Source organism: Tursiops truncatus, chromosome 2 (genome assembly GCF_011762595.2).
Source record: "Tursiops truncatus isolate mTurTru1 chromosome 2, mTurTru1.mat.Y, whole genome shotgun sequence".
Lineage (NCBI taxonomy): Eukaryota > Metazoa > Chordata > Mammalia > Artiodactyla > Delphinidae > Tursiops > Tursiops truncatus.
The window spans coordinates 160,331,283-160,358,413 of record NC_047035.1 but is presented as its reverse complement, the minus strand read 5'-3'; the positions used below and the strand labels follow the sequence as shown (position 1 = coordinate 160,358,413).

General features: G+C 34.5%; 1 protein-coding gene across 1 annotated transcript; it reads right to left on the bottom strand.

The window, feature by feature from the left end:
- Window positions 1-27,131, bottom strand: ARL5B (ARF like GTPase 5B). Its single transcript, XM_004315486.4, has 6 exons — window positions 26,814-27,131; window positions 14,757-14,817; window positions 13,024-13,171; window positions 10,546-10,629; window positions 9,064-9,215; window positions 1-6,455 (listed from the first exon to the last, which is right to left on the bottom strand). The coding sequence occupies exons 1-6, from the start codon at window positions 26,860-26,862 to the stop codon at window positions 6,407-6,409; spliced, it is 543 nt and encodes a 180-aa protein (XP_004315534.1). The 5' UTR covers window positions 26,863-27,131; the 3' UTR covers window positions 1-6,406.

Sequence of the window (27,131 nt, the reverse complement as noted above, 5' to 3'; positions counted from 1 at the left end):
TATTGGAAAAGTAATTATTTATTATGACAAAAATAAAACTGTTGACTGAAAACAAATGAATGTTACACTGTATTGCACCATGACTGCAAATGAGCCAAAACCTGTCTAAAAGATGAACATTCCAGAGCAAACAGCATCCTTTCACTTGGGTAAGTAGGCATGCAAGCAACTCATTACAGCATAATTGCAGAAATAAAAAATTATGAGTACCAGTAACCTAAACTTAACATATAGAAGCATTTTATGACAGTAATAAAGTTATTAAAAATTTAAAACATGTCTTTTCAACAACCCACCATTAGAAGAACGTGCTTTGAACCACTTTCAAGAAGTGATGATGTGAATGCATTAATTTGTTTGTTCTTTTAATTTTATTAATGCTTATATATTGAACCAACAGCACACATCTCAGTTGTTTGGTTGGGTTTAAGAAGCACAGTTTGTGGCTCTGAAAGACATTTTTTTCCTCTGTACGATACCAGGGGGCCCCCAGAGAGATCCAATTCATAATTTTGGCCTTATTAACACCATCTTCACTTGACCAAGCTGATTAGCTAAGATATTGTTACAGTGTTTGCAGAAAGCCTGAAGCTTGATGGATAACAATAATTTGTATTTAAACCTTAAGAAATGAACATAAATATAAATAGACACTTTAATGTAGTTTTACATTCTGAGGCAAGAAGTATATAGGGCCTGCTGTTTCCTCTTTAATGCTCTAAAGCACCAATTTATGTTAAGATGGCAATGTGTAATTATAATCATTATATTCTGATAGAACAATCGCAAGAGCAAGGCTGTAACTGCTTTTAGTTTTAGTTTTTTTAACCATGCTCTGTACAATAGATGAATAGGGTAAAATTTGTAACTATTACATAATTGGAAATATCATAACTGTCATTTTATTTCACACTTTTAATGAAATAGCAGCTCAACTCTTTTAAAAAGTCAAAATGAAAAGTTTTCCTAACTACACTGAACAGTTTACTCCAAGAGAACAAAACAGGGGCTGTAGAATCCCTGCATTTCCTGAAGGAAAATGTAAGAAGATTAAAATGATTATAGTCTCTTATGAAAAGGGCTAAAATATGCAAATAAATTATAAACATAACCAACACCAACTGATAGTCATTTGATATCTTACCAACACTGATGGAAATATATTCACAGTATAATAAAATCAATCAAATTTTAGAGTTTTTCCTTTCCCTTACTTGATTTTAATTAAACTGATTAAATATTGACTATGCACTTGCCCATGTGCTTTAATGAAGACAGTATGTGGATTTGCTATACCATGTTAGCCCTGCTAGTGGTAAACAAGAGTAAAAGAAAACAAAATCTCCAAGGAATGCTCTCTCTTAGTTGTGAATTTTGCATATTTCAAATACAGGTTGGGTGAAGGGGATTTTTATGGGATTGTGCAACATCCCACAGACTAGAGCAAAGCACCTTATGTATGGACTGAAAAATGAGGTAATTTTTTAATTAAAATTTTACAAGTTTGTGCAAGAGAACATTTCCATTCTTCTAGAATTTTGTTTTCTATTCCAAAAGATATGCACAGCACATTTTATTATTTCTCCATTTCTAGGGAAGAAGGTAGATTACTGGTTTATAAAAATGCAAAAGGTGCCACTCTCTGACTACACTCCCAAATTCTAGAAACCTGATCAGTCTTCAGTCCTTTGGTCACATTAAAAATAATATAGGCCATCCAGTTTTATAGTAAAAGACTGAATTTTCTAGTAATTTTAAGTCCTTGAATGGGGGCAATTCAGTGTTTTCATTCAAATTTCCTATTGGAGATTTTTTATCTTATATTAATCTTTACTGTCAAGTTCTTTGACTTTTGTTTCTAGGTATGCCTCTAAATCTCCAATTAACATTTCCCAAACATTTCACTAGACCTTATACATTTAAAGCTGATTTTAGGTCTGTGGAACACAATATTTTTTCTACTTTAAATTTAAAACAAAGTAGCTGAAAAAAGATTATTTTTATTGGCCTTCTCTATTTATCTCTGGTTACCTGAAACTCTTAAAAAATACTTTTTGGGAAACTGGCTTTTAGATTTCAGTCTTCACAATAATGCTAAATGAATAAGGATGAGACATTACTGAAAAAAACTAACCTTGAATATAAAGTACTTCCAGATTTATACAGACATTTGTAAAATATTGACATCCTCACTGCACTATCCTTTTCACTACTGGAAATTCAAACAGAACTGGAGCTTGGGGCAGCCTCTAAAGCCAATAAACTCTGAACAAACTAACCACTTGCATCCAGTTAGTAAAAGCCAGGAAAACAAGCAAGATAGTTTCCAGAAGAGAGTATTTCCAATATACACTGGTGTTTTATAAGTAGATTAAATATCATCTTCTTAGCAATATGGCTTATTTTCTTATTTGCATTGTCATTAACTATTAGCTCAATGTAAGTGGAGTAGCAGTTACTAGTTGATGCTTTGTTTTCTTATTTGTATTCATATACTAAATGAAATGATAATGAGGTGGGAATCAAATAATAGATAAAAATAAACGTAATTTCATATTACATGTCTTCCCCTCATTTGGTTTGGTTTTCTTGTGTTTGTTTTTTAGTTTTTAGTAGTAGTGTATAAAGGTTCAGGATTTTAAAGCCAAAAGATGTGTTGGTGCTCTAGTTTAAGTTCCTCAGTATGGGAAAAATAGTAGGAAGGCCATGAACGATAGTAATTGTCTAAGGTAAAACAGGTCACGGCCAAATTAAGATTCAAACCTACTTCTTTAGATAGCCAGCACAATATTCTACTGGATACAAGTCATCATGCTGTATCTCGAAGTGACTCTACTCTGACAAAATATAAAAGATCCTTTAGAAGGGAACTAGATATGAAATGTTTTGGATCCAAAGCCATAGATGAAAAGTTAGGCTCATTAAGTTGGTCTTCAAAGATAAATGTCAATGGAATTCATCTATTCTAGGTATAATACCAGTACATTTTTTCTACTGGTATTGTTTTACATAGTTAATAATTAAATGAGTGCTAGTCAGAGACAATTTCATTTATAATTTGTCCTAGGATACTACATCAAAAATATTTTTTTAAAAATAAAGCTTTTATTGTTTTAAAATTTTCTTTGCCTTGTGACTCCCCATAACTCTTCAGAGAATAATGTTTACAGCACTGCCTATATCACTCACTGTTTCCATAGGAAAATAATTATTTTCTCTTTATGCTATAGGTAATGAAAGTTAATTTATGCTTAATCAAAATGACTACAGCTACAGAAGTAGCATCCATTTCAAAAATGATTTTTAACAATGAAATTTCAATTTATTATCATTCCTCTAATGAATATAGAATAAAATTATACCTTTAAGCATACTACCAAAGAACCTAAAAGCAAAACTTTGTATTTAATCGTGTTATTCAATAGATTATAGAGATATTATTTCAAATTTTAAGGAATTAAATTACACTAACAATACAAAATATGCAGTATGTTCCCATATAAAAGGGCTTATTAATTCTAAAAGAGTTCTCAGATGGGCTTCAATAAGAAAGATGAGTTTAAATATGAAGAATGCAACATGTTCAAAATTAAGAAAAATGCCTTGAACTTACAAGGGTAGCAGTTACATTTTAGTTATAACAAAATGTTTGTTAAAATTTAGTTTCTTCATCTTCACGTTAAAAACAAAATGTAGAATAACCTCCCGAAAGTAACATGGGTGGATCCCCTGCTTTCCACCACTTAGAAACTTCGCTAGGCAATTGAGGGATTGATTAGGGAGGGTGAAAGCTGAACTATTTCATTGTTAAATTAATTACCTGCTAATATGACTTCTAAAGAACAGGTATAATACAAAATTGAGAACTTATCTCAAAATATGAATAAAGGCACTAATCACAAATTTACATTTTTCATCAGACAATATCTTATAGCTGGTTGATTTTCAATAAATGTCAGAATCAATGCTTTAGCGTTAGATACGTGCTTGAGTCAAAACATTCTCTTGGAGTAAAGGGTAATCAGTTTTCATATTACTGTAAGAGGAAATATCTAATGAGAACCTATAAAATACTTTTTAAAAGTCTTACATGAATTTCCTAATTGAACTTTTCCCAATCGTTGGCACAAAACCTAGTTGGATGTTGATTTCATCTTCAACACACAGCTAACATAAATCTAATCCAAAAACAACAAACTGTTTTTCAAAAAGGATTTAGAAAATAAAATAAATTGTATTTTAAAAATCAAATTGAAAACTTGAGTTTATACTCGTAGTTTGACAAAATACAATCAACTATTAACACTTTCAATATAATGCTGATGCGGTAATATAAAAAAATAACCATATAATTTGACAGAAGAAAATGGAGCCAGCCAATCTTATTAGATACAAGAAAGATTTCATAATAACAACAAATATAGGAATATTAAATATGATTTTTCTCAGGACAGAATTCAGAGAATTATCCTCAGTATTCATGGCTAAACTATACAACCAAGATAGAAATTCTGGCAAAGTGTGCTATCATAATTTCTCCTGCCCCACCACCACATACACAACACAAAGCATCCATATTGATTCATGTCTGCTTTTCTCTCATGTTCTTGAGTATGCATTGTATTAAAAACAAAATTTATCCTCTACCTGGTATAGAATCACTAAGAAAAAGGTTCAGAACAAGGTTAATGAACAACTGCTTCCCAAAGCCCAGAAAGCTTTCCTCTGGTCATTTCCAGTTCCAGGGTGTGCTACCACTAAACAGAAATCAGAAAAATGCTACCACATTCAACTAAATTAATTAGACTAAATAGAATAAATCAAGTATAACTGAAAACAGCAAAATTTAAACCAACTTACGATAAAAAATATTAAAGTATCACTTTTGAACAGGTACTGATGTTCTTATGAACACTGAATCCTATTTTTGACCCAGATGAAAGAAAAATACTGCAAAAATAAAGTATTATTCTCTATGTGTGTTTTATCCCTTTCATAATAGCAAAATCACACATTTGAAATAAAGAGGATCAAAATTACAATACCTGTCCTCCCTCTTAAGGTATGCACTATTTAGATTATTGTTCATATTAGACGACTGCCTTGAAAATGTTTTAATGCTATCCAATAAGTATACTTTTGCTAGATTATGAGTTTTTAACTATTTAAAAATTTTTTAAGTTGTTAGTGTATTAAACTTGAGTCTCATAGTAATATTCTGAAAGCCATGATTAAATTCAGCAGTTTCCTATTATCCAGCAAAAGATCTTAGAACATGAGGCATAATTATACAAATGTCAGTTGTTTCAAGCCTATTACACTACAACCTCTAACAAATTCAAGGAAAGCCATATGGTTTTTTAAGTAATATACTGCTGGTGATAGAAATGCTGTAATAGACACAATTTCAAATTCTAAGAAATAAAATGAACTGTTTGTATTCCTGCTTTAGCTATTGCCCAAAGCAGATGCGGTGCCCCTTGCAAATGGAATAGTTGAAATTTTTGCTGATAATAAAGTTGTTTGTAATTGATAGTAAAATATATTCCAAGTGTCTTGGTTTAATTTTAGTGCTGGTATGCTTTAGTAACTTCCAATTGTTATATATGCATTGAATAATGTGACATTCTTAAAAATACCAGATTTATTCAAAATATTTACTATCAAAGTTGGGCTTTGAAATAAATATTTTATTTTGATTCGTTTTTAACCAAAACTAATCCTGTGCTGCAGGCAGAAAAGTGAACTTAATTCTTTTAGATAAATAGCCTACTTAATTTCCATGCTAATAGAAACTTAAAATTATTCCATGACTTGCAATAATGTGGGGGAAATTAACTCATTTAAAGGCAGTTCTCATGATGTTTCATCCTCCCCCTTAAATACATATCTTCTAGGCATATTTCTTTCTCATTTACAATAAGTTCTGCCCAAAAGATAAATAGTTTACAGAGGGAGCAAATATTTAGTGCTGGGTAAGTTTGCAAACAGTACGTGATAATTTCCACTACTGCTCTGTCAAGCCAATAATTATCTGGTGGGGGGAGGGGGCAGTCAAGAAATGAAAGGAACTGGTCATTAAAGTTATTACAATACTTCAGAAAACATTAAACATATGATAAACATTTCTTACAAGGCAGTCGTTGAATAATTAGAATAAGCAGTCAGAAGAATTCTGTTGCTGAAAATAGTTACACATTATGTTCATCCAACTGAAGATTAGTGCATTAAAAAAAAAAGTTAAGAAAAAATCTTTTATGTTCCAGTTCAGCTGCACTTGATTCAAGTGTTGCTCATAGAGGTTTGTGTTGTTATAAATTAAACATGCTGCTGCCTTAGCAGCCAAAGGTACTAGGAAAAATGTTCATGTCACAGAATAAATAGAGAGTCTCTTTCGAGCAAAAAGTTATCTCACACCAATCCGGGAGGTCATCCACTCTAGACCTTGGCATAACCTGAAACAAAAAAAGTATTTTCAAAATGAAAAACTTTATACTTAAAAATTGAAAGTATACTTATTATTTTTAAGTCTTAACGCAAAAGTCGGTTCTACAATAATTATTCATACATTTAACTGCCAACATTCAGGTAACACTATAATAAGTAGACTTTCTAAGTGTAAGATTACCTAAACAAAATGATACTAATCAGTTGAGAATTGTGGGAAACTGCTTTAGTCTCATCTTGAAGATACAGCTTTGGGGGTTTTGCCATTAAGACTATAACTATCCCACCCCCGCCTTAAGATTAACTAAACTGGGGGCGCGGGGTTCGGGGGTTTCTGCTCCCACTGGTGAGGTGTGCCTGGAATGGTGGATGTCGAACTGCGTGCTTGGTGGCTTGGTGAATGGATGCAGGAGAAAATGGTGGCCGCGTGGCTGAATGACCAGCCGGAGGTCTCCCACGCTGCAGCCAGCTTGCCCAGATCAGGCCTCTGCTGATCCTGATGTGATGCCGCCTCCCTGTTCCTCCTCCTTGGAAACTTGTGCAAAGAGCTACAGCCATTCCATGGCCAGAAGATGGAGGCACCAAGATTTGCACGCAGTATACATTTTTACACTGACACTTCTCTGTCTGGCTTGATTCCCTCTTTTTTTTTTTTTTGCGGTATGTGGGCCGCTCACTGTTGTGGCCTCTCCCGTTGCAGAGCACAGGCTCCAGACGCGCAGGCTCAGCGGCCATGGCTCATGGGCCTAAATGCTCCGCAGCACGTGGGATCTTCCTGGACCGGGGCACGAACCTGTGTCCCCTGCATCGGCAGGCAGACTCTCAACCACTGTGCCACCAGGGAAGCCCCTCCCCTTTTTTTTAAATTTTAATTTTACTGAAGTATAGTTGATTTACAATGTTGTGTTACTTTCTTCCGTACAGCAAAGTGACCCAGATATATACATATATATAAATGTTTTCATATTCTTTTCCACCATGGTCTGTCACAGAATATTGAATATATAATAGTTCCCTGTGCTATATACAGTAGGACCTTGTCGTTTATCCATCCTATATATATCCATCCTATATATATTAGTTTGCCTCTGCTAACCCCAAACTCTCATTCCCTCCCTCCCCCCAACCTTGGCAGCCACAAGTCTGTTCTCTATATCTGTGAGTCTATTTTTGTTTTGTAGATATGTTGATTTGTATTGTATTTTAGATTCCACATATTAGTGATATCATATGATATTTGTCTTTCTCTGTCTGACTTACTTCTCTTAGTATGATAATCTCTAGGTCCATCCATGTTGCTACAAAGGGCATTATTTCATTCTTTTTAATGGCCGAGTACTATTCCATTCTTTTTAATGGCTGAGTACTATGTACCACATCTTTTTGTCCATGCATCTGTCGATGGACATTTAGGTTGTTTCCATGTCTTGGCTATTGTAATGTTTCCCTTTTTTGAACCATCAGACTGTGAATTCATCAGACTGTGAATACAGATGATATCTTATTCATTTTGATGCTCCCAGAACCCAGAGCTAGCACTGAGTATTTATGTTTAATATTAAGATTTATTAATCAATAAATGCTTATTTATGGAAAAAAATATTAACTAAACTGAAACCACTATAGAAAGACGGCAGGAATTTCACCCTACTCTCCTAAATGCTAAAGAATGGAGTGCTTATGGCCTAGTCTTAAAAGTACAGATCAAAAAAGTCAACATACAGCTATTATATTACAAGCTATTTCTAGTATGAGAAATAATGAGAAGGTCAGTTTGATTTGAAGATAAATAAGTTCCTAGAGGGCTTCCCTGGTGGCGCAGTGGTTGAGAGTCCGCCTGCCGATGCAGGGGACACGGGTTCGTGTCCCGGTCCGGGAAGATCCCACATGCCACGGAGCGGCTGGGCCCGTGAGCCATGGCCGCTGGGCCTGCGCGTCCGGAGCCTGTGCTCCGCAACGGGAGAGGCCACAACAGTGAGAGGCACGTGTACCGCAAAAAAAAAAAAAAAAGTTCCTAGAAATAAACTGGGTAAACCATATATAACACACTGGGTTCTCCTTGGCCTACTATGTCCAAACTCAAATTCTTAGGAAAGGAGGAATACATTAGAATGGCGTTTATCTTAAATGTTTGTTGTTTAGAAGCATGCCTCCAAAAATGACTCCTGATAATAAAGAAGACGCACTCTTGTGGAAAGCTGGGAGTTTAGGCTTAATTAAGCCGTTGCAGAAAACGTGAAACTTTTTTGAAGCTTCCTCTTTCATTCAGGTGACATTACAGTTTTTTCCCAGTTAGTGAATGATAAAAGCAAGAAATGAACAACTGAAAATCTAGACTGTGAAAACTTAATTCAAAAGTTTGTTCTTGCCCTTTTTTGGTGAAACATTCCATTTACACGAAATGTTACAAAAAATTTGTCAGTAACTTTGTTAAATTGTAATTTAACAATAGTAATTGACTAAAATTATTCCAACCTTGTAAGCCTGAGACACAATATAAAAACTATCTTTAAAAACAAAAATGGAACAGATTCAGAGAAGAAAGAAAGTTGGTCTAAAAAAGTTGCAAGAAATTTGAAAGAAGTCATACGTCCGCTCACACTGATGAGTACTTACCCTTCTCCTGTTAAAGCACAGCAGGACTGAATGTGCCATGGATGATCCTTAATTGAACTGAGGGTGAGGTATTTAGAGATTTCAGCTGCTGTCATACACCCTTTCATATCCTGTTTATTGGCGAAGATAAGGACTGCAGCTTTCCGTAAATCCTGCAATCAACATGAAATATTTCTAATATGTGAAATATCACAATTCAAATTAAAGTAATGAAGCAGGAGGATAAAATATGCCCTACTGAACAATTATTATGAAATCTTTCTACTTTAAAATAATCAGGCACTACTATGTAATATAAAAATTTTGATGAAATAAAAATAAATGACCTCAAATAACCATGATTTAATGATTTACTCTAACAAAGACAGATTAATATAAACTAGATATTAAAAATTATTTTTCTACTATTGGGCCAAATGGGTCAAACTAAAAGTAAAATAAACCTGAATCTGAAATAATGACTTAAAACTATATGAGCACTATTCTAATAGGCAAGTATAGTATACACTGCCAAATACTACAGAATTTCTCCAAAATTTAAAGGAGAGTACTGAAGGTAAGGGCTGGGCAATACTTACTACTTAAAGTCTTTGTACAACCTAAGTTCAGTGATTAATGTTCACTGCAGAATTGTTTATATTATCAAAACATTAGAAGTAACTTAAATGTTCACTAATAGAAGAACAGATCAAGTGTGGTATTTTCTTACAGTGAAATACTATGTAGTTGTTAAAAGGAATGAACTAAAGTTGTACATACTGCAGTGGATAAATCACAGTGTTGTGCAAAAACCCTCCAAAACCAAGTTACAAAAAGATTACACACACACACACACACACACACAGACACAATACCATCATATAAAGTTTTATGAACATGAAATATAATATTCTGTAGAACTGACAAGTACATAAAAATGTAGCAAAAAGATCAAGATATGCACAGGAATAATAATCACTACTTTTAGGATGGTGGAATTCTTTTAGGATTCTCTGAGAAACAAGGGAAGGAAATCAGATTGAAGAGGTCTCATAAGATAATTAATATCTTATGTTGACTAGTGGGTGCATGAATGTGTTTTATTATCTAAGTCTTTCATATATATGAACTATTTAGAATTAAGTGATCCCAAATTATTCACTAAAGAATTTTCAGTTATTATAAACTGTAGGGAGGAAAAAAACCTTAAATTTTCCTTTCTCTTGCCTCAATTTATCAGACTTTCAAAGGCATGACTAAGTAGTTTTAACCTAGAAAAATATTTTCAGTAATGGTATTAGTCTCCAAATTAATGTGTTCGGTTTTCTTAAGTTTGAAAAAGTATTAAAAACTTTTGACCTCATGACTTTCATCAATTTGATATATAAAACTTTGTTAATGATGAAATAATCAACAGCAGAGGACATTAATCTTTGTGAAAAAGCTAAACCAGTGTACAGATACCTTACTCCATTTGTTTTACGTTTGCTTTTCAAAATTTACCTCGTGAGCCAACATTCTATATAATTCTTCTTTCGTAATAGCTAGTCGTTCCCTGTCAATGCTGTCAACCACAAGAATGATGAACTAGGAGACAAGTAAAAAGAAAGAAAATTAAATGGGATGTTGAAGTTTTCTGCAAAACTACTCTAAGTGCTAGAAGTACTTTCTATTATGACATCATCACTATAAAATGGTCCACTGCTTTTTCATCATAAAGAGTTTATATTATACTGAATCACATCAAGCAGTAAAATCCAAATGTTAATAAGAAAAATAACTCACAACTTCAACAAATAAAAACCATGCTGGAAAAGGTGATGTTTGAATATATAATATGCCCTAATATGTACTAAGATTTATTTTAAAATGCAGGTAAAAAAAGTAATTTTTAAAAAGAAAGTCACAGTAATTTATTCTTTCACTAAAACTTAAAAGTACTCTGTAGTGGGCTTCCCTGGTGGCGCAGTGGTTGGGAGTCCCCCTGCCGATGCAGGGGACGCGGGTTCGTGCCCCGGTCCCACATGCCGCGGAGCGGCTCGTCTCGTGAGCCATGGCCGCTGGGCCTGCGTGTCCGGAGCCTGTGCTCCGCAATGGGAGAGGCCACAACAGTGAGAGGCCCGGGTACCGCAAAAAAAAAAAAAAAAAAAAAAAAAGCATCTTTGATAAGAAAAATAAGAAGATACAATGAGAAAGGGCCCCTAAATTGAACATTTTATGCAAAAGAAAAAGTTAAGAAATGAGATTAAATGGTTTTGAGGGTTATAGAAGAAGAGTGAGTAAACAGACAGGAAGGGTAGAATCAGATTGTTCAAATGACTACAATTAGGGAAAGAGACAACTAGAGTAACCTGAATATAAACTAACAAGGGCTTAGAAAGAGATACAAGGAAAGAAAATAGAGGGGATAAATATAAGAAACATGGAAAAGTCAGAATAGACAGAATATGGGGAAGTAACTCTGTAAGTTAATGAGAGGAAGATGTCAGAAATTAGTCAACAACTGTAACTTGCTGTATTAAAAGGGAGACATTTCAGCTTTTGGATGATGCCTCCATGCAAAGAATTTAAGAAGCGAGATAAGTAGGGTGAACAAAGTGGTCGGAGAAACACCACATAGATTAGATCCCTACCTGGAATCTAAGACTGCAAATGCTATGTGCCATGCTGGTGTGCTACATGAAAGGTCAAAGGATCTTTGTAGTAATTTTGATATTCTTGTAGAAATAGTTTATAAGAACATTTCATATAAATGGCATCACTAACAATGTATATCTTTCTGGACCCATGTGAAATCTTCTAGAGTGTTGACAATTTCAAAAAACTACCATTTAGTAATGCTATCAATATACAGGGATCAGTTAGAACCAACTTTGACCTATTCACCAAAGATAACTGGTCTTTTCACACTTGGGGTTAATTCTGAGCTCTGAAAAAATAACAACAGTTATGCTAAAATGTTGTTCTTCCCTTACTCTCTAACACATTTTAGTTTCAGAACGTTATTTTACTGTAGGAATATATATTAAACTAACCTATAACCATAAATATTAGCTTACCAACCTATCCTCCCCCGCAAATAGAAAAAAAATTAAGTGCTGCCACAGCTGCTGCTTATCTATGATATGCCATCTGGTTTGACCAGTCATACACTGCACTGGAATATATACACACATACACATAGGCTATTACAATGTAAATCTAGAGGAATACATGTTTTTTTATTTTAAAAGGCAACTTATTCACCAAAAATTCCTTGCATCAACACTTCCACCTCCTCCGCAATCCCCCTCAAAAAAAAAAAAAAAAAACCTCAAATTTTAAGAGGTTTCATTATAGAAAAAGTAATTGGTTTGGTACCTCTTTGTAAAGCAAAATTATGGATGCAATTGTGCATTAGTATTCCTGAAGATAAACCTCTCTCAATAGCACTGCATGGTTTAAAAAAAAAATCTGAGAAGAAATAAAAACAGATATAGAAGATATTCCAGATTTGTTCCCCGGGTCGACTCCAATGATGAAAATAAGTGACAAAGAATGCTAGGGGGATGGCTTGCAAATCATCTGCTTTTTAATTATAATCTCACCAAAAATTTGAATGTGCAATTCATGTTATTTGAAAATCCTATATTAAATTATGCTTAAAATATTTTATTCCTCCTCTAACTAACTAGGGCCTCTTATAAAGTTGGGAAAGGTTATATAATTTATCTTAGTGTCTGCTTTCTCCAACAATGGAGATATTATAGTATTGCCCTGAGGATGAATTGAGAGAGCCTGACAACAGTAAGCACTCCACTAATAATAGCTCCCATTACTCTTCTGACTTGCCTTTTTTCTTTTATTTGAAAACCTCAAATTCCTTACAAAAAACGATCTTATTAAAAGGGAACTGTCACTATGCCTTATGTACAGCCTATCTGTCTTCTGGGTTTACCCCTTAGTTCTTTTCATTCAAATTCGGAAGTAACTTTAGTATACCTCTGTGTTTGAGTAATACGTGTTCCAGGATGATCGCAGTGACTCTTGACCACCAATATCCCACATAAGAAAATGAGTGTTCTTCACAACTATTTCTTCAACATTGCTTCCTATGGTTGGAGATGTATGAACCACTTCATTCATTAAGCTGTTAAAAGACAGACACCATAAAAACTCTTTTGTAAATCTTGAGAACCTAAAGCAAGTTTTATCTCTGTATTTTTATACGAATCAACCTTCCTTACCTGCACCAATGATGGTAATCGCTAGCAACAAAACTAGAACCTTGGAGAACATTTGTGCAGACAAATACCTAGACAAAGAACAACTCCTGAAGAAAGGCAGTTTTTTTTGTTCTTTTAATGGAATAAACTACAGGCTTGATCTGGACAGAAGGGAACTGTGTGGTGTGAGTTTGCATTTTCGTGGCCAAAATGCCAATAACCCCATGCCCTGTTATCGGTTAGAGCAGAACCAATCCCCCATCCTGAAAGAGCAAGTTTCCAGGGGACTGTGTCATCAACACTTGCAAAGTAGTAACCACTGAATAGTAGGCTATCATTTTAAAGACTGTCTATGTGAGAAAAGACACTTAGCTCAACCATAAAAATCAGTGCATGCCTATTAACGAAAACTACAGTCTATGGGCAAATGAAAAGTTATTTAGAACACTGATGCTCATATCACATGTGTTATCATACTCATTGGTTAAGCTACATTAATTAATTCAACAAATACATATTTGCCTATAACATGTCAGTACTATGTTGGAAGAAGTCTGCAACTCTCCCTTGGGTTTAATATATGTATTTTTGAAGCTGTGTGCAAAATTATTTCAACAATGATGACAGGTTTCTGAAATGTTCATTTCTAATGTCCAAAGGCTGTGTCATATTAAATTACATAATGGCCAATGAATGAATGTTTTAAAGAAAAACGAGTAGTTATTCAACTCTGAAACAACAAGCCATAAGTTTGTGGCTTTTTAGCAGAGTAGCTGAAAAAAACATTAAGCACTGCTTAAGTGAAGTACTTCTGGAGAGCTGCCAGCTGATGTACTTAAGATGAGGTGGGAAGAGATAAGAAGCACACAATGGAGCACTGTATTTCATAACTATTTGTTAAATGCCTGGGACACAGATCCATTTCCACTGTTTAACAAGGATCATTTCATTGGCACTGAAAGGATAATGGGAGGTTGTCTGTCAAGTGGCTGCTAAAAAATTTCCTTAAAGTATTAATGTATTTCTCTGAAAGTCTCAAGCCTCTTTCTGTTGCAAGCTACCAAAGCAATATTTTCAGGGGCGATCTTCATTTCTTTTGATTTGACAAGTCTGGGTATGTTAAAGAATTCCAGGACTATTAGTCAGGAGAGTAGCAATAGCTTCCTAGATCGATATCAGTCTATTTTACATGGACTTCAGAGGGGGAAGAACTAAGCAAAATGTACTTTATTCCTTCCTTCCAGCACTAGAATGTGTGCTTCATTTATTTTTAGTTTAATATTAATTCTTTCTTTCAAGGCTGGAAAAAGATGAGTGTTTTTGACTGTAGCAAACATACGGCAGTTTACCTTACTCACTTTTTAATAAATTTTGTGTTTGGTAAAACACAAAACCATGTGTTTAAGTTTTCCCATTATATTATAATGGTATCTCATTCTTATTAATGATACAAAATTAGCTCCAATAACAAAAATAATAAAAACTGTTTAAATAAACACCCATACTTACAATTGATAAAGAATGGTGGTTTTCCCTGCGTTATCCAGTCCCACTATAATTACTTTGTGTTCTACAAAAAGAAAGCAAACCATAAGCATTTAACACTGCTGCATACTTCAATTACATGCTTTCAACAATGATTATTAGTTAGCCCTCTAATGAGAATCATTCACTGGATATTTACTCCTGGAATAAGATACCGGAAATAAAGAGAACTTCATGATGTCAAGGCTACTTGCCTTAAGTGAGGCAATCTATTAGGACGTTCTCTATCCATCTCTTATAAAAGAATGAGGGAGATGGCTAAGAGGGAGGCACAAGAGAACTTTGTCACTTTTGCTGAATTTGGGGGGAAAAACCCAAATACTAAACTTGATGAGACATTATGACTTAAAATATAAGTAAAAATAAAAGTGTTTTACACACCTGCTTGCCCTCTCTACCAATCACATTAGCTTTTTATCAAGTTGTTTTTACAGCCAGACGTTTTCCTACCTAAATGTACCAAGATTTTTTCTTTTCACTTTAAAATACAATTGAAAACATAAAACTAAAGAGTTTTCCCTGTCAATAATAAGGCACATAATTTCAACCAGTTTTCATTCCTTCCATTAATTTACAGATAAATAAGCAATTACTTAGTCTTCAAGGCTTTTTCAATCTGGGTTTTATAACTCTTTTGAGCAGATACTGTTTTCACTCTTTGTATACAACAAAAACCTCTTCAGTTCCCTCCTCTGGTGCCATCGGCTAAAAGTATCATTTCTTTCATAAGGATTTTTAAGGCCCATCTAATTATTCTGTTACTTGGTAGATATTTTGAAACATCCTTAGAACTCACAGGTCATCTTTTCTAGATTTTAAACTATACAGAATATATTGAAGATTCCTTTTCCCCAGGACAGAATGCTTAAAAAGTTACTAGTGAAACTCAGCAGGGTATGCAAGGAAGTCACCATAAGAACCTCTGCACATAATCAACTGATTTGTAGTGAATCTGACACATTTCATACCAGATCCCTGCTGCTCTTGTTAACCTCTGATGAATATCAAAATTCTGATTATACATCTAATCAAATATCAGCTGATATTCCTAAAGTATCAATATTACATCAGTCAAAAAGAGGAGGCATAGTTCACAGACAAGTTCTTATATGACAAACCATCTTTCTATCTTCTCATGACCTGCATGCTGTAGGCACTGTCTATATTAATGCAGGACAAATGACATGGTCCTCTGGAAGGGCTGTTTTCACTATGGCAGGAGCTACTTTGTAAAAAAATAAATAAAACTTGTTTGCTTATTATAACTCAGTATCATTCTCTCTTTCTGACTCTTTTGATTTGTATCCCCTAATTTCTAATGGAGCCAATCGAAGTGTTGCCCTGTTTCTGTCCCTTACAGTGTGAGAATGAGAGCACTCTTACCAGTGGAGGAACAAACATTCTAAATTTTGGTGACAGCTGGAAACTCCACCCACCCACGATCTGGAGACCACGTGGTCCCAGCGGCTTGAGAAGGAAGCCACTAGTATAAAGGTAATCTCAACCTGGGTGCAGATACTCCTGCTGGGAGGAGGGAATGGAAAGATAGTACCAGGTAGTACCATCATTGTTGAACTCAAGTGAACACCAGGGCCATTTTCAAACGTGCCTGCCCCTGGCTTCACATTTGTATTATAATAATGATTACAGTACTGAAGGCCTGTGATGGTAAAACTCATAAATAATGCATCATTTTGAAAGATTGGTCCCCCGTTTAAACTAAGTCAGGAATGACAAACCCTGAATGTAGATAGAGTATGAATTTCATTAAAGTTTCAAATGTTTGATTAACTTAAGGTTTTTTAAGGTGACTTTTCCTCCTCATTGATAGGCAAGTCTAGGAATTAAGACAAAACACAAAATTTCAACTCTGTCTTATGATGAAGTATGTATATCTATCCTTCAGGTAAACTGAGACCTATCTTCTGATGTTAAAATTGAGTTTATATAAAAAAGTAACAGTAAAGGAACAGCTAAGTGCTTAAAAGCATGAAATAAACAGAAGTTTATTTTAAATCTTTTCTTTGAAAACTGTCTTTAACATTATCTATACAATAAGAGTAAAGTCAAGTTCAAAGAGCATTTACTAAAAAGCCAAGTACAAAATAAAAGCTATTTGTACTCTATGCACAACTGTAATTCTTCCTTCTTTTTTCAAATGCCTCTGTTGTACTTAGCTGCTACTTGAGTATGTCAGTGACCAAAGACTTCATTCAGTTCACAAATGTTTTTAAAGTTTTTACCTATTCAAGGAACAATGAGAAAAATACGGAAAGCGACACATATTCTCTTGTTATTGAAAATAAAATTAATGTTGCTTTAAATGTCCCCAAGTGGTATCTAGATTAATTAAGTATAAAGTTTCTTGAAGGTATTATTGAATCACAGTGCTCTATCAAATGTTCACATCAATACATACCAAAAGCATAACTATGATCACACAGTAGTGCATATTACTTGATGTTAAAAGGGGGCCCTCATGCTTGAAAAACATGACACAGGGGTGCTTGTTCTGTACTGCTGTCTTTCTGGTTGGGCATAATCAACAGGCCATATACAAATCTTATCTTATGTACTGAAACACAAAAGATCAACTAAGCTATGTAACTGTCAGAGTGATTTCCTATAGAGTAGCTTTGATAAAAACAATTTCCTTTGCCTGTCATAATTAACTAAAGCAGATGTGGAAAGATGGTTTTATTATGTATTTATCTAATAGGTTAAAAAAAAAACTTTCAAAATATATCAGTTATGGTTCAAGTCAGTCTCAAATTAAGGTGAGAAAGGCTTTATGCCAAAGGTCAAATTGTGAATTGCTGCCACTGAGAAAAGCATGAAACGTTTTAACATCATTTTTATTTACAGAGCAGGAAGCAGAGATTTCCATTTCACTAAAATTGAAATTTCTAAAGTTATGAGGAGAAAATTATACAACTGTATACTTTTACAACTTCAACTGCTCTTCCATATGTATATCTAAGCCATATACTCTTAATTTCCAACTCTTCAAATTACTCTCCATGAAAACAAAATATTTAGTTGACGGACTGAAACAGTTATTTCTCAGTTAACCTTAAAGAGGGCAAACTATAACATGGATAATACTAAATTCTTTATTTAGAATGGACTTCACAAATGTAATTATAGAAAATTTATTTTTTCCCAATGTTTACCAATAGCATTATTAAAAAATATATGATGTTAGAGTAATAGGCTGACCATGCTTAGGGGTAGGAATGTGCGTGTTGGGGACGGGATGTGTACAATTTAAGATGATTTGTGGATAGCTAAATAATTTTGGGTTAAGCATTACCATAAGAATCAGAGTTATAAGGAATCCAAATGTTTTAAAAGTGTCTGCACACCACGAGATGGTCACTTTGGGCATCTTATTTCACGAGAAATCTCTTCCAGGAGACCAAGCTGCACCTCTCCTCATAACAAAGGTGTGAGAAGAGTATTTCCAGTGTTACTAATGATGCATCTCCAGAGCCCAACACAAAGCAAGTTTATTTACATCAAATGAAGGAATGCTCATCACAGAGCTTTTGTTTAATTTTGACCAAGTGTTTACACATAAGTTTCTCTATTGGCTTGGCTTTGGTGTTTATTCTCTTGGATTTCCTTAAAAGCCGGCTTTACTTTTCTTTTCTTTTCTTTTCTTTTTTTTTAGGGAAGGCATAAAGACATGCCTTTACAGGATGAAGCTTCAAAGCAAATTAGTAAGCTCACTTGCTTGTAGACAAATACAGGTTAAATGGCTAACAAGAAAAATGATGAAAAAGGAACTTGAAAAAAAATAAGTAAAAGAAAAACAACAAGAAAAAAAAGTTTCTCCCTTTACCCAATTAAAAAAATTTTTTTTATAAACTCAGTTTGTAGTTTTAGTACAGATACCAAACAAATAGAATTTGTAGTTTTAGTACAGAATACCAAACAATGAAAACAGACTCACATGAGAAAAGCATTAGAGAAGCACTAAATATTGGCAGTGTTAATAAACTGTGAAATAATATGTTAACATTTATTTTATCATGTTAAAATTGGATATTGTTAAAATATATGACAAAATGACTAACTTTTAATTTTGAGATATAAGATAGCCACCCAAATATCATGAAATAGGGATTGCTACCTTCTAGATACATAATACCTGCACTAAAATTGTTATATAATGAGGACAAGCCCTATGTGAACACAGAGTATGTAAACAACTATATAACTAAACAAATAAAAATGCCCTATGCCAAATCTGGTGACTTAAAATTTGAAATACTGCATTTACAGAAAATAAGTTTGCATTATTGCAATAGGTAGGTAGTAAAATGTCAGAGGATGTGATGTCACAACCTGAGACCTGAAGTCCTGGACAGCAACGAGGAGCAGTCTGCCTCTTGGAGAGAACAAAAAGAAAGAAAAAGGAGAGCTATAAAAAACTCTGTCTTATATTATACTTATTATAGAATCATAAAATACCATAGCTTAGAAGAGACTGCAGAACGTGAGATCTACTCCTTCTCTCCCACTTCTTCATCAACAAATGTGTTACGTATATGGCAACTTTGAGGAACCCAGGTCTCCAAAAATGTACAAAACTACTGACCTGGGCCACCTTGCATATTTTACAGATAAAGAAATTACAGGCCTATGAAGTTAAAAAAAAAAAAAAATCAACCCAAGATGCTATTTTCAGCAAAAATACACTTCAGGAATGAAGGGAAAAAAAGACATTTTCAGATAAAAGAAAACTAAGAGAATTCATTTACCTGCAAAACCACACTACAAAAATGGTAGAGTTCTTCCGCTTGAAAGGAAATTCACAAGATGGAAATTCAAAACATGAAAAATAGTAATGTGGGTAAATATAAGAGAAAATTTTACCCTCTCTTAAAACTTTAAAGAACATGTGATTGTCTATGGCAAAAATTATAACACTGTATTGTGCAGTTTATAACATATGTAGATACAATACAAATAACATGTAAGCTGTATGGTTATAAACGACAAGGGAGGAGAGTATGCAATTACATATACAGTTTCAAGGTTCTTACACTTTACAAGTGTTACATTATTAACTCTAAGTAGACTGCAAAAAGGTAAGAACGCATGTTGCGATCCCTAGAAGAACCATAAAAATAATGTGAAAAGGAATTGCTTAAAAAGTCAATAAATAAATTAAAATAGAATTCTTAAAAAATTTAACAGTCAACCCAAAAGAAAGTGGGAAAGGAAGAATAGAGTAATAACAAAACAAACACAGATGGGACAAACAGAAAACAAATGGTAAAACAGTATACCTTAATATTTCACCATGCCATAAATCTAAGCACACTAATAAATCGGATAAACATTCCAATTAAAAGGGAGAGAATTTCACACTAGACAAAATAAACAAAATCCCAACATATGCTCTCTATAAGAGATGCACATAAAGATATAAAATATCTAAACAAAATTAACAACCACCTTAAGCTAATAAACATTTATAGAACATTGCAGACAAATGCAGAATGCACATTCTTTTCAAGCGCAAATGGTATATGCACCAAAACAGACCATTTAGATGAACTATAGAAAGTCTCAATAAATTTGGGGGGAAGAAAAAAAGGAAAGCTTACAGAGCATGTTTCTGACCACAATGGAATTAAATTTGGAACCAAAAATAATCTATCAAGAAAAACAAGTATGTGGAAACTATAACAACACTCATAAATAAGCCATAGTTCAAAGAAGAAATTAAAAAGAAACAATTTTTAAAATGTTTCCAACTGAATGAAATACAATATATTAAAATCTATGGAATAAAGCTAAGGCAGTACTTAAGAGGAACATTTACAGCCAGCTGTTTATATATGAAAGGAAAAAGAAACAAAAACAATGATGTTTATATATGAAAGGAAAAAGAAACAGAAACAATGACACCCAGCTAACCCTTAAGAAGGTGGGGGGAGGGGAGTAAAGCAAACTCAAAGTAAGCAGATGGAAGGAAATAAACAACAAGAATTAGTAAATTAGAAAACAGAGAAAATTAAAATCTTTTCTCTGAAAAGATTAACAAAACAAAAATGGGACTGACACCACCTTTAAAATTTACCATGAAGTCACTGCAAGAGAAGAGAAAGTCTAGAGATAAGAATCATCTGAGTTTCAACAGAGACTCCAAAGTAATTCACTGGTAAAGAAAAGTCTTCAGTAAATTATACTGGGACAAGCAGATATCCACGTAAAAAAATAATGAAGCCCAACCCCTATTCACATCATAACCTCAAAATAATCTGAGATGACTCACAGACCTAAGCATAAAAGCTAAAGCTTCTAGATGAAAGGAACAGGACACAGAAAGTAACAGCCATTAAAGAAAAATAATATAGAGAGAAATTGAGACTTCACCAAAACCAAAAACTTCCACTCAGCAAAAATCGCTATTAATAAAATGAATAGGGAAGCCACAGGCTGGGGGTGGGGATGGGGGTATATTCACAAAACATATCTGACAAAAGACTCAATTCCGGGATATAGAAATAATTATAAAGAATAACTTTTTTGACCCCCCCCCCAAAAAAAACACTGGCAAAGGATTTGAACATTTTGCAAAGGAAGATACACAAATGGCCAATTAGCACATGAAGAAGTGTTTAACACCCAAAAATCATCACAGAAATGCAAATTAAAACCAAAATGAGATAATAACAGTACACATCCAACAGAATAGCTAAAATTAAAATACTGGCAACGAAGCCTCAAATGTTGCTGGTGAAAGTATAAAAATGGTATAACCACTTTAGAAAACAATCTAACAGTTTCACAATATTATAACTCATCATGATGCAAATGAATAGACAACTGTGGTATATTCATGCATGGAATTACTTATAACAGATCTATGGGGAAAGCTTCCAGTGTGAAGGGCTAATATAAAAATAAATAGAAACAAACAAACAAAAAAACTAAGACACTTAGAAGACATAGCATTATGAAGCAACGCCACAAGAATAAAAAAATGTAGCAAATAAAAAGTTTTTATAAATTAGAATTATGATAGCTGAAAATAGTCAATAGGATTGGAAGACAAAGGAAATATCCCAGGACTCCAAAAAAAAGAGCCAGAAAAATGGAAAAGGATAATTGATAATCAATTTAGTGCCATATGACCAATAATATTTCCAGAAAAGTGGAGGAAGAAATCCTAAATTTAAGAAAGGAAGGGAGGGAGGGAGGGAGGGAGGGAGGGAGGGAAGGAGGGATGAAGGAAGGAAAGAATTCCTACAATGGAAAAAGGTGCAACTTTGTGTTGAAAAGGTCCAATGAATGAAGACACAACAAGGCACACCTCTTTCAAATTTAAAAATACCAGGGATAAATGGAAAATTCTAATATCTACTACAAAGAGAGGGAAAAAAATCAGAAAAGAATGATACTGGTCTTAACAACAACACTGGAAGCTGGAGGACAATGACAGTACCTTCAAAATTCTGAAAGAAACGTTTTCAACTTAACTATATCCAGCCCAATTATAAATCAAAAGTGAGGACAGACCAATATATCTTCAGATATTTGGAATCACACAAAAAAATGACCACTTTGGGCAACTTTTCAGGAAACTTCTGAAGGATGTACTTCATCAAAGTAAGAGTAAAGCAAGAAAAACGTTAAGTTCTAATAAGACAGAAAAGCAAAGGAAATTCCTAGAATGATAGATAGCAAGGACAAGTCCAGAACAGCTGTGTGGCGGGCACAGAGGAAAAACAGGTCCAATTTGGAGCAGGATGGAATACTGAGAGGGCGGGTAGGAAGGATAAATCATCTGATAGTTGTGATGTGTGTAAACTGTACAGAGAGCTTTTGGATGGCACGAAATGACTTAGCCAAATGTACAAAGAAAACTAAGGCAATGAGATATGATTATTTACTCTAGGGGGGAAAAAGCTGTAGAAAAAAGGGAAACATAATTACAGCACATTGTGGCTCAGTAGTAACAAAACTTTATAGTCACAAAAATGAAAAGATAGAGTGTGGATTAAGCCAAAATATTATACTGGGACAACAAATATAATGTTATATGTTGATTTATATCTCAATTCTTAAAAAAAAAAAATTACAGTGTTTAAAATTTCCACATACGTATATTATCCAGAAATGTGGAAGTATATGCTGGGAAAAAAGTTAAGAGATTAAAGAGATCTGACGAACACACATCATTTTCAGACTTTAGCATTATGTAACTTTTAAAAAGAATATGTATGTGTTACTTCAATATAAACTTTTTATGTTTGAAAAACAAAACAAAAAATTGAACAAAAGCTTTTGTAATGAGGATACAACAGCGAATAAGACAAAGTTCATGCCTCAAGAAGTTTATTTCTATTGAAACAGACAACAAGTAAACAAATAAACTTATCATATGATTACAGGTAGTGATAAACGTTACTCAGAAAAACAAAGGGTTAAAACATAGCGACTGAATGTTGGGGAGGTAAGAGTGGTCAGGGGAGGAAAGGGCTCTCTGAGGAGTGACATTTGATCAGAAGTCTGAACCATTTGAAGGTATGAATAAAGTGGGTTCTGGAAAACAGGGAGCAGACAGTGGTAAGTTTAAGTTTGGTGTGTTTGAAACTAGCAAAAAGAACAGAATTAAGAGCAGAATACTAACAGGAGACATCAGATGTAAGCCATCAGAAGCGAAGAACAATAACGATGACATACAAATTGGATATCAGTGCTCAAAATGATACCATGAAATTCACCAATGAGAAAGAAATGATGAGATAATGAAATTAGGTTAAAATGTCATTGTTTTTGGTTCTGAAAATGAACTACAATTAAAATCATATTCCATTCATTCTTAAGTCTGGATAAAACAAGAAATAACTGACAGAAAAAGAACAAGGTCTATGAAAGTTTAAAAAGAAGTTTAAAAAAAAGGAACGCTCAACTTCTGAGGTGAATCTAAAGATAGATATACACGTATGTATTTTATATAGGCATAACCTCATTTTATTGCACTTCGCAGATATTTCGTTTTATACAAATTGAAGGTTTGTGGCAACCCTGCGCTATCAGATGATAGTTAGCAATTTTTAGCAATAAAGTATTTTTAAATTAAGATATGTACATTGTTTTTTAGACATAATGCTATTGCACATTTAATAGACTGCAGTATAGCCTAAACATAACGTTTATATGCACTGGGAAACCAAAAGAAATTGTGTGACTTGTTTTATTGCAATATTCGCTTTATTTTGGTAGTCTGGAACCGAACCCACAATATCTCTGAGGTATGCCTGCACAACACACATAAACAAACACAAAGATATATACAATAATGTCTAAAAAGATAATCAGATTTGAAATTATTTCCTTCAATTGATAAGTGCATTGAAGTAATCAGTCTTCTAGCTTAAAATCAAGCAATACAAAATCACAGAGACTAAGAACGTAGTTTGTAACAGCTTTATTTAGAGGATACATGCTTTTAGTATACTTATTCCCAGAAAGGTATCAAATTTATAAGAAGATGCTTGGTGCTCTAAAATACTACAGGGAAAAATGTTGGAAGAAAGATAAGGGAAAGGAGTATTTAAGGTAATATAAGCCCTAGTCAACTCTGCCTGTACATTTGAGTCATCTTAGCATTGATGCCCACGGCGCTCCACCCCATTCTGATTTAACTGCTCTGAGGTGGGGCATTGGGCATACTATGCGACCAAGACTGAGTGATTAGATGTGTCACTCTAATCACTGGATTAGATGTGTCACAGTGGTAAAAATGGAAAATGCTGAGATTGTCAGGTGATACATATAGAAAGTAAAAATACAGGACTAGTATCAATCTGATCACATTATTCCCCTGCTTTAAAACAACATACATGACCAAACTCTAATGGCTCGGCTCCCATGGCTTGCAGTTCAACATCTTAGTCTACACACAAGGCCCTCTGTGATCTGGTTCTCCTAGCTACCTCTCCAACCTCATCTCCTCTAACTCCCCCACAGGCAAACTAAAATACAGCCAAACTAAACTATTTTCAGCTTCCCTCAATGCACCAAACTATTTCATTCCTCTCCCATTTGCGTATTAGTCCTTCTGCCTAGAATAACATAGCATGCCTTGTAAACACCTACTTATCGCTAAAGTCCAAGTATACCTTTTTTTGTAAAGTCTTCCAGGAATCACCTGAGAAAAAATTAATCACTTCCTTCTTGTTGACCATCACCATGCTTTTATACATACCTGTGAAATAATTTACCATGCTACATCTTTTTTTTCCCCAATCTGTATCATTTACTGATTCTTGAGTACTTTGAGAGCAAGTTATATGTAACTTTTCTGTATTTTAACCTTTGCGTCTCTTAGGCCTAACTCTGATGACTGGGTTATGGCCTATGACTAAATGTTAGTTGCATGAATAAATGGGAATAAAATGACAGAATAACCACTATGTAGTTCTAAATTTTCAATAAGGAAGTTAAAGGGAAAGAAAAATTCTAAACAGTATTGGGGATATAAGAGGACTAAACAATTGTGTGACTACAAAAGTAGCCCATGAATGTCTTTCATCATCTGCCGAATTTTCCCTCTACATCCTTCATTCCCTTCTAGTCTGATTAAGAAAGCCTAAAAAAAACACCAAAAACAAAAAGATACACAACAGTAATAAAACAGAGAGGAGAGAAAAGGGAATGGGACAAGTTACACAGGGAGAACCAACGACTTTGGTAATGTTTTATTTCTTAAACTATGGGAAAAGATAAGCAGGTGATTATTAATCTTTATACTTTTAAACATGTCTTAAAAAGCTGCTTTACATAGTAAATTCATGTAACAAGGATTAGAAAATATAAACTACTGAAAAAAATGTATTAAATTTATGGATAATATCTATATGGAAAAAAATGTATGGAGTTAAATTCTGGCCACTTTGAAATCACTTGATAAGTGCTATCTGCAGTAATTTCGTTTATACACACACATGTATATGCGTATACGTGTATATGCGTATGCATATATCTATCTTTATTAACTTGTAACCTTGAAAAAGGCTATTTTAGTATTCTTATCGACCTACGGAACAAGTGACTAAAACCATTTCATTCTGTTCATAACTTCTTAAATCCAAAGAAAAAATACCGCATTAGCAGTAACAAATTGGTATCATCATAAAACACTGGCTTTTATTACGCCCGGGTATTAAATGCAAAATGAAACTATTTGAGTTTTAAAACTGGTTTCAGTTACTGAGAAAACACTCTGTTAAAAGAATGCCTAAAACTTTACCTATTCCCGGCCCTTTTTATCTGGGTATTTTCTCTCTTCAGAAGCCATCACATCTCATTCACTCTGACTCAGAACAGGTTTTACAACTTCTTGGCCCTTTGGACTTGCAACTTTTAGACGTCTCAGAACCAGTTCTAGACTAATTACGGATACGCAATAGCCTACATAGAACCAAAAGCATTTCGTTTTCCAACATCGAAGAAAGGAATGAAGGGTTTAAGACGAAGATTTCCAGAAACTGGTGTATCTCAATAGGACAACTCATTCCCGAGTCCTGGAAAGCAGGCGAAATCAGAGAGAACGTGAAGGCGCACTGGCTTAAAGAGCAGGGCGCAAAACAAAGCATCATTAGTAATTAAAAAAAAAAAAAAGTTGATTGCTTTCTGGGTGGACACTTATCCTGGGGCAAGACTTAGGATGCTTAATAGAGATGGAAAAGGCCCTCCAAGTGCCTCCGGGTATCATTAGGTGCTTTCCGCTTTCCTTCTCTAAAATCCCCAAATTCTTGGTTTGGATCCAGGGACACCAAATGCCCCCTCTTCTGACATTCCATTTCTCCCAACCATCACGTTGCACCTTCTTCCAGCCTACAATAGTGAGTTTCTACCCACCTCCTCGACTAAGTCACTTCTCTGAGTCTCAGAACGTTTGTGTCCACCTAGAAACCTATCTCCCCTCGGCTGTCCCCTTCGGCGGCTAGACCTCTGCCTCGGATTCGAGCCGTTGCGCAGCTCCATCCTTCTCACCTTGGTTACAGAAGAGGCTCCACAGTTTAGCGAAGATCAGCCCCATCATGAGCACCTGGGCGGGCCACGGGGTTCCCTCAGCAGCAGGTGCCGCTGCGCCGGGCCCCCCACCGCGGCGCTGGCCGTGGGGAACCAAGGAGAAGCAGACTGGGACCACGCGGCGACAGCACTGGTTGGCGGAGAAGCCGCGATCGGCTGCTCAGCTACCCGTCAGAAAACGCCGTGCCAAGTCCCTGCCCGAGAGTCCTTTGTTCGAGTCCACTGAGCCCAACGCCGACCCGTAGTCCCTTCGGTCTGAACCCACCTACCCACCAGAGC

Excerpts from the sequence above, each read along its gene's own strand:
- ARL5B (XM_004315486.4), bottom strand. The coding sequence starts at position 26,862 with ATGATGGGGCTGATCTTCGCTAAACTGTGGAGCCTCTTCTGTAACCAA. Across the intron at positions 14,818-26,813 it reads GAGCCTCTTCTGTAACCAAG|AACACAAAGTAATTATAGTG; the intron begins GTGAGAAGGATG and ends TTCTTTTTGTAG. Across the intron at positions 13,172-14,756 it reads ACCACCATTCTTTATCAATT|CTTAATGAATGAAGTGGTTC; the intron begins GTAAGTATGGGT and ends GTCTTTTAACAG.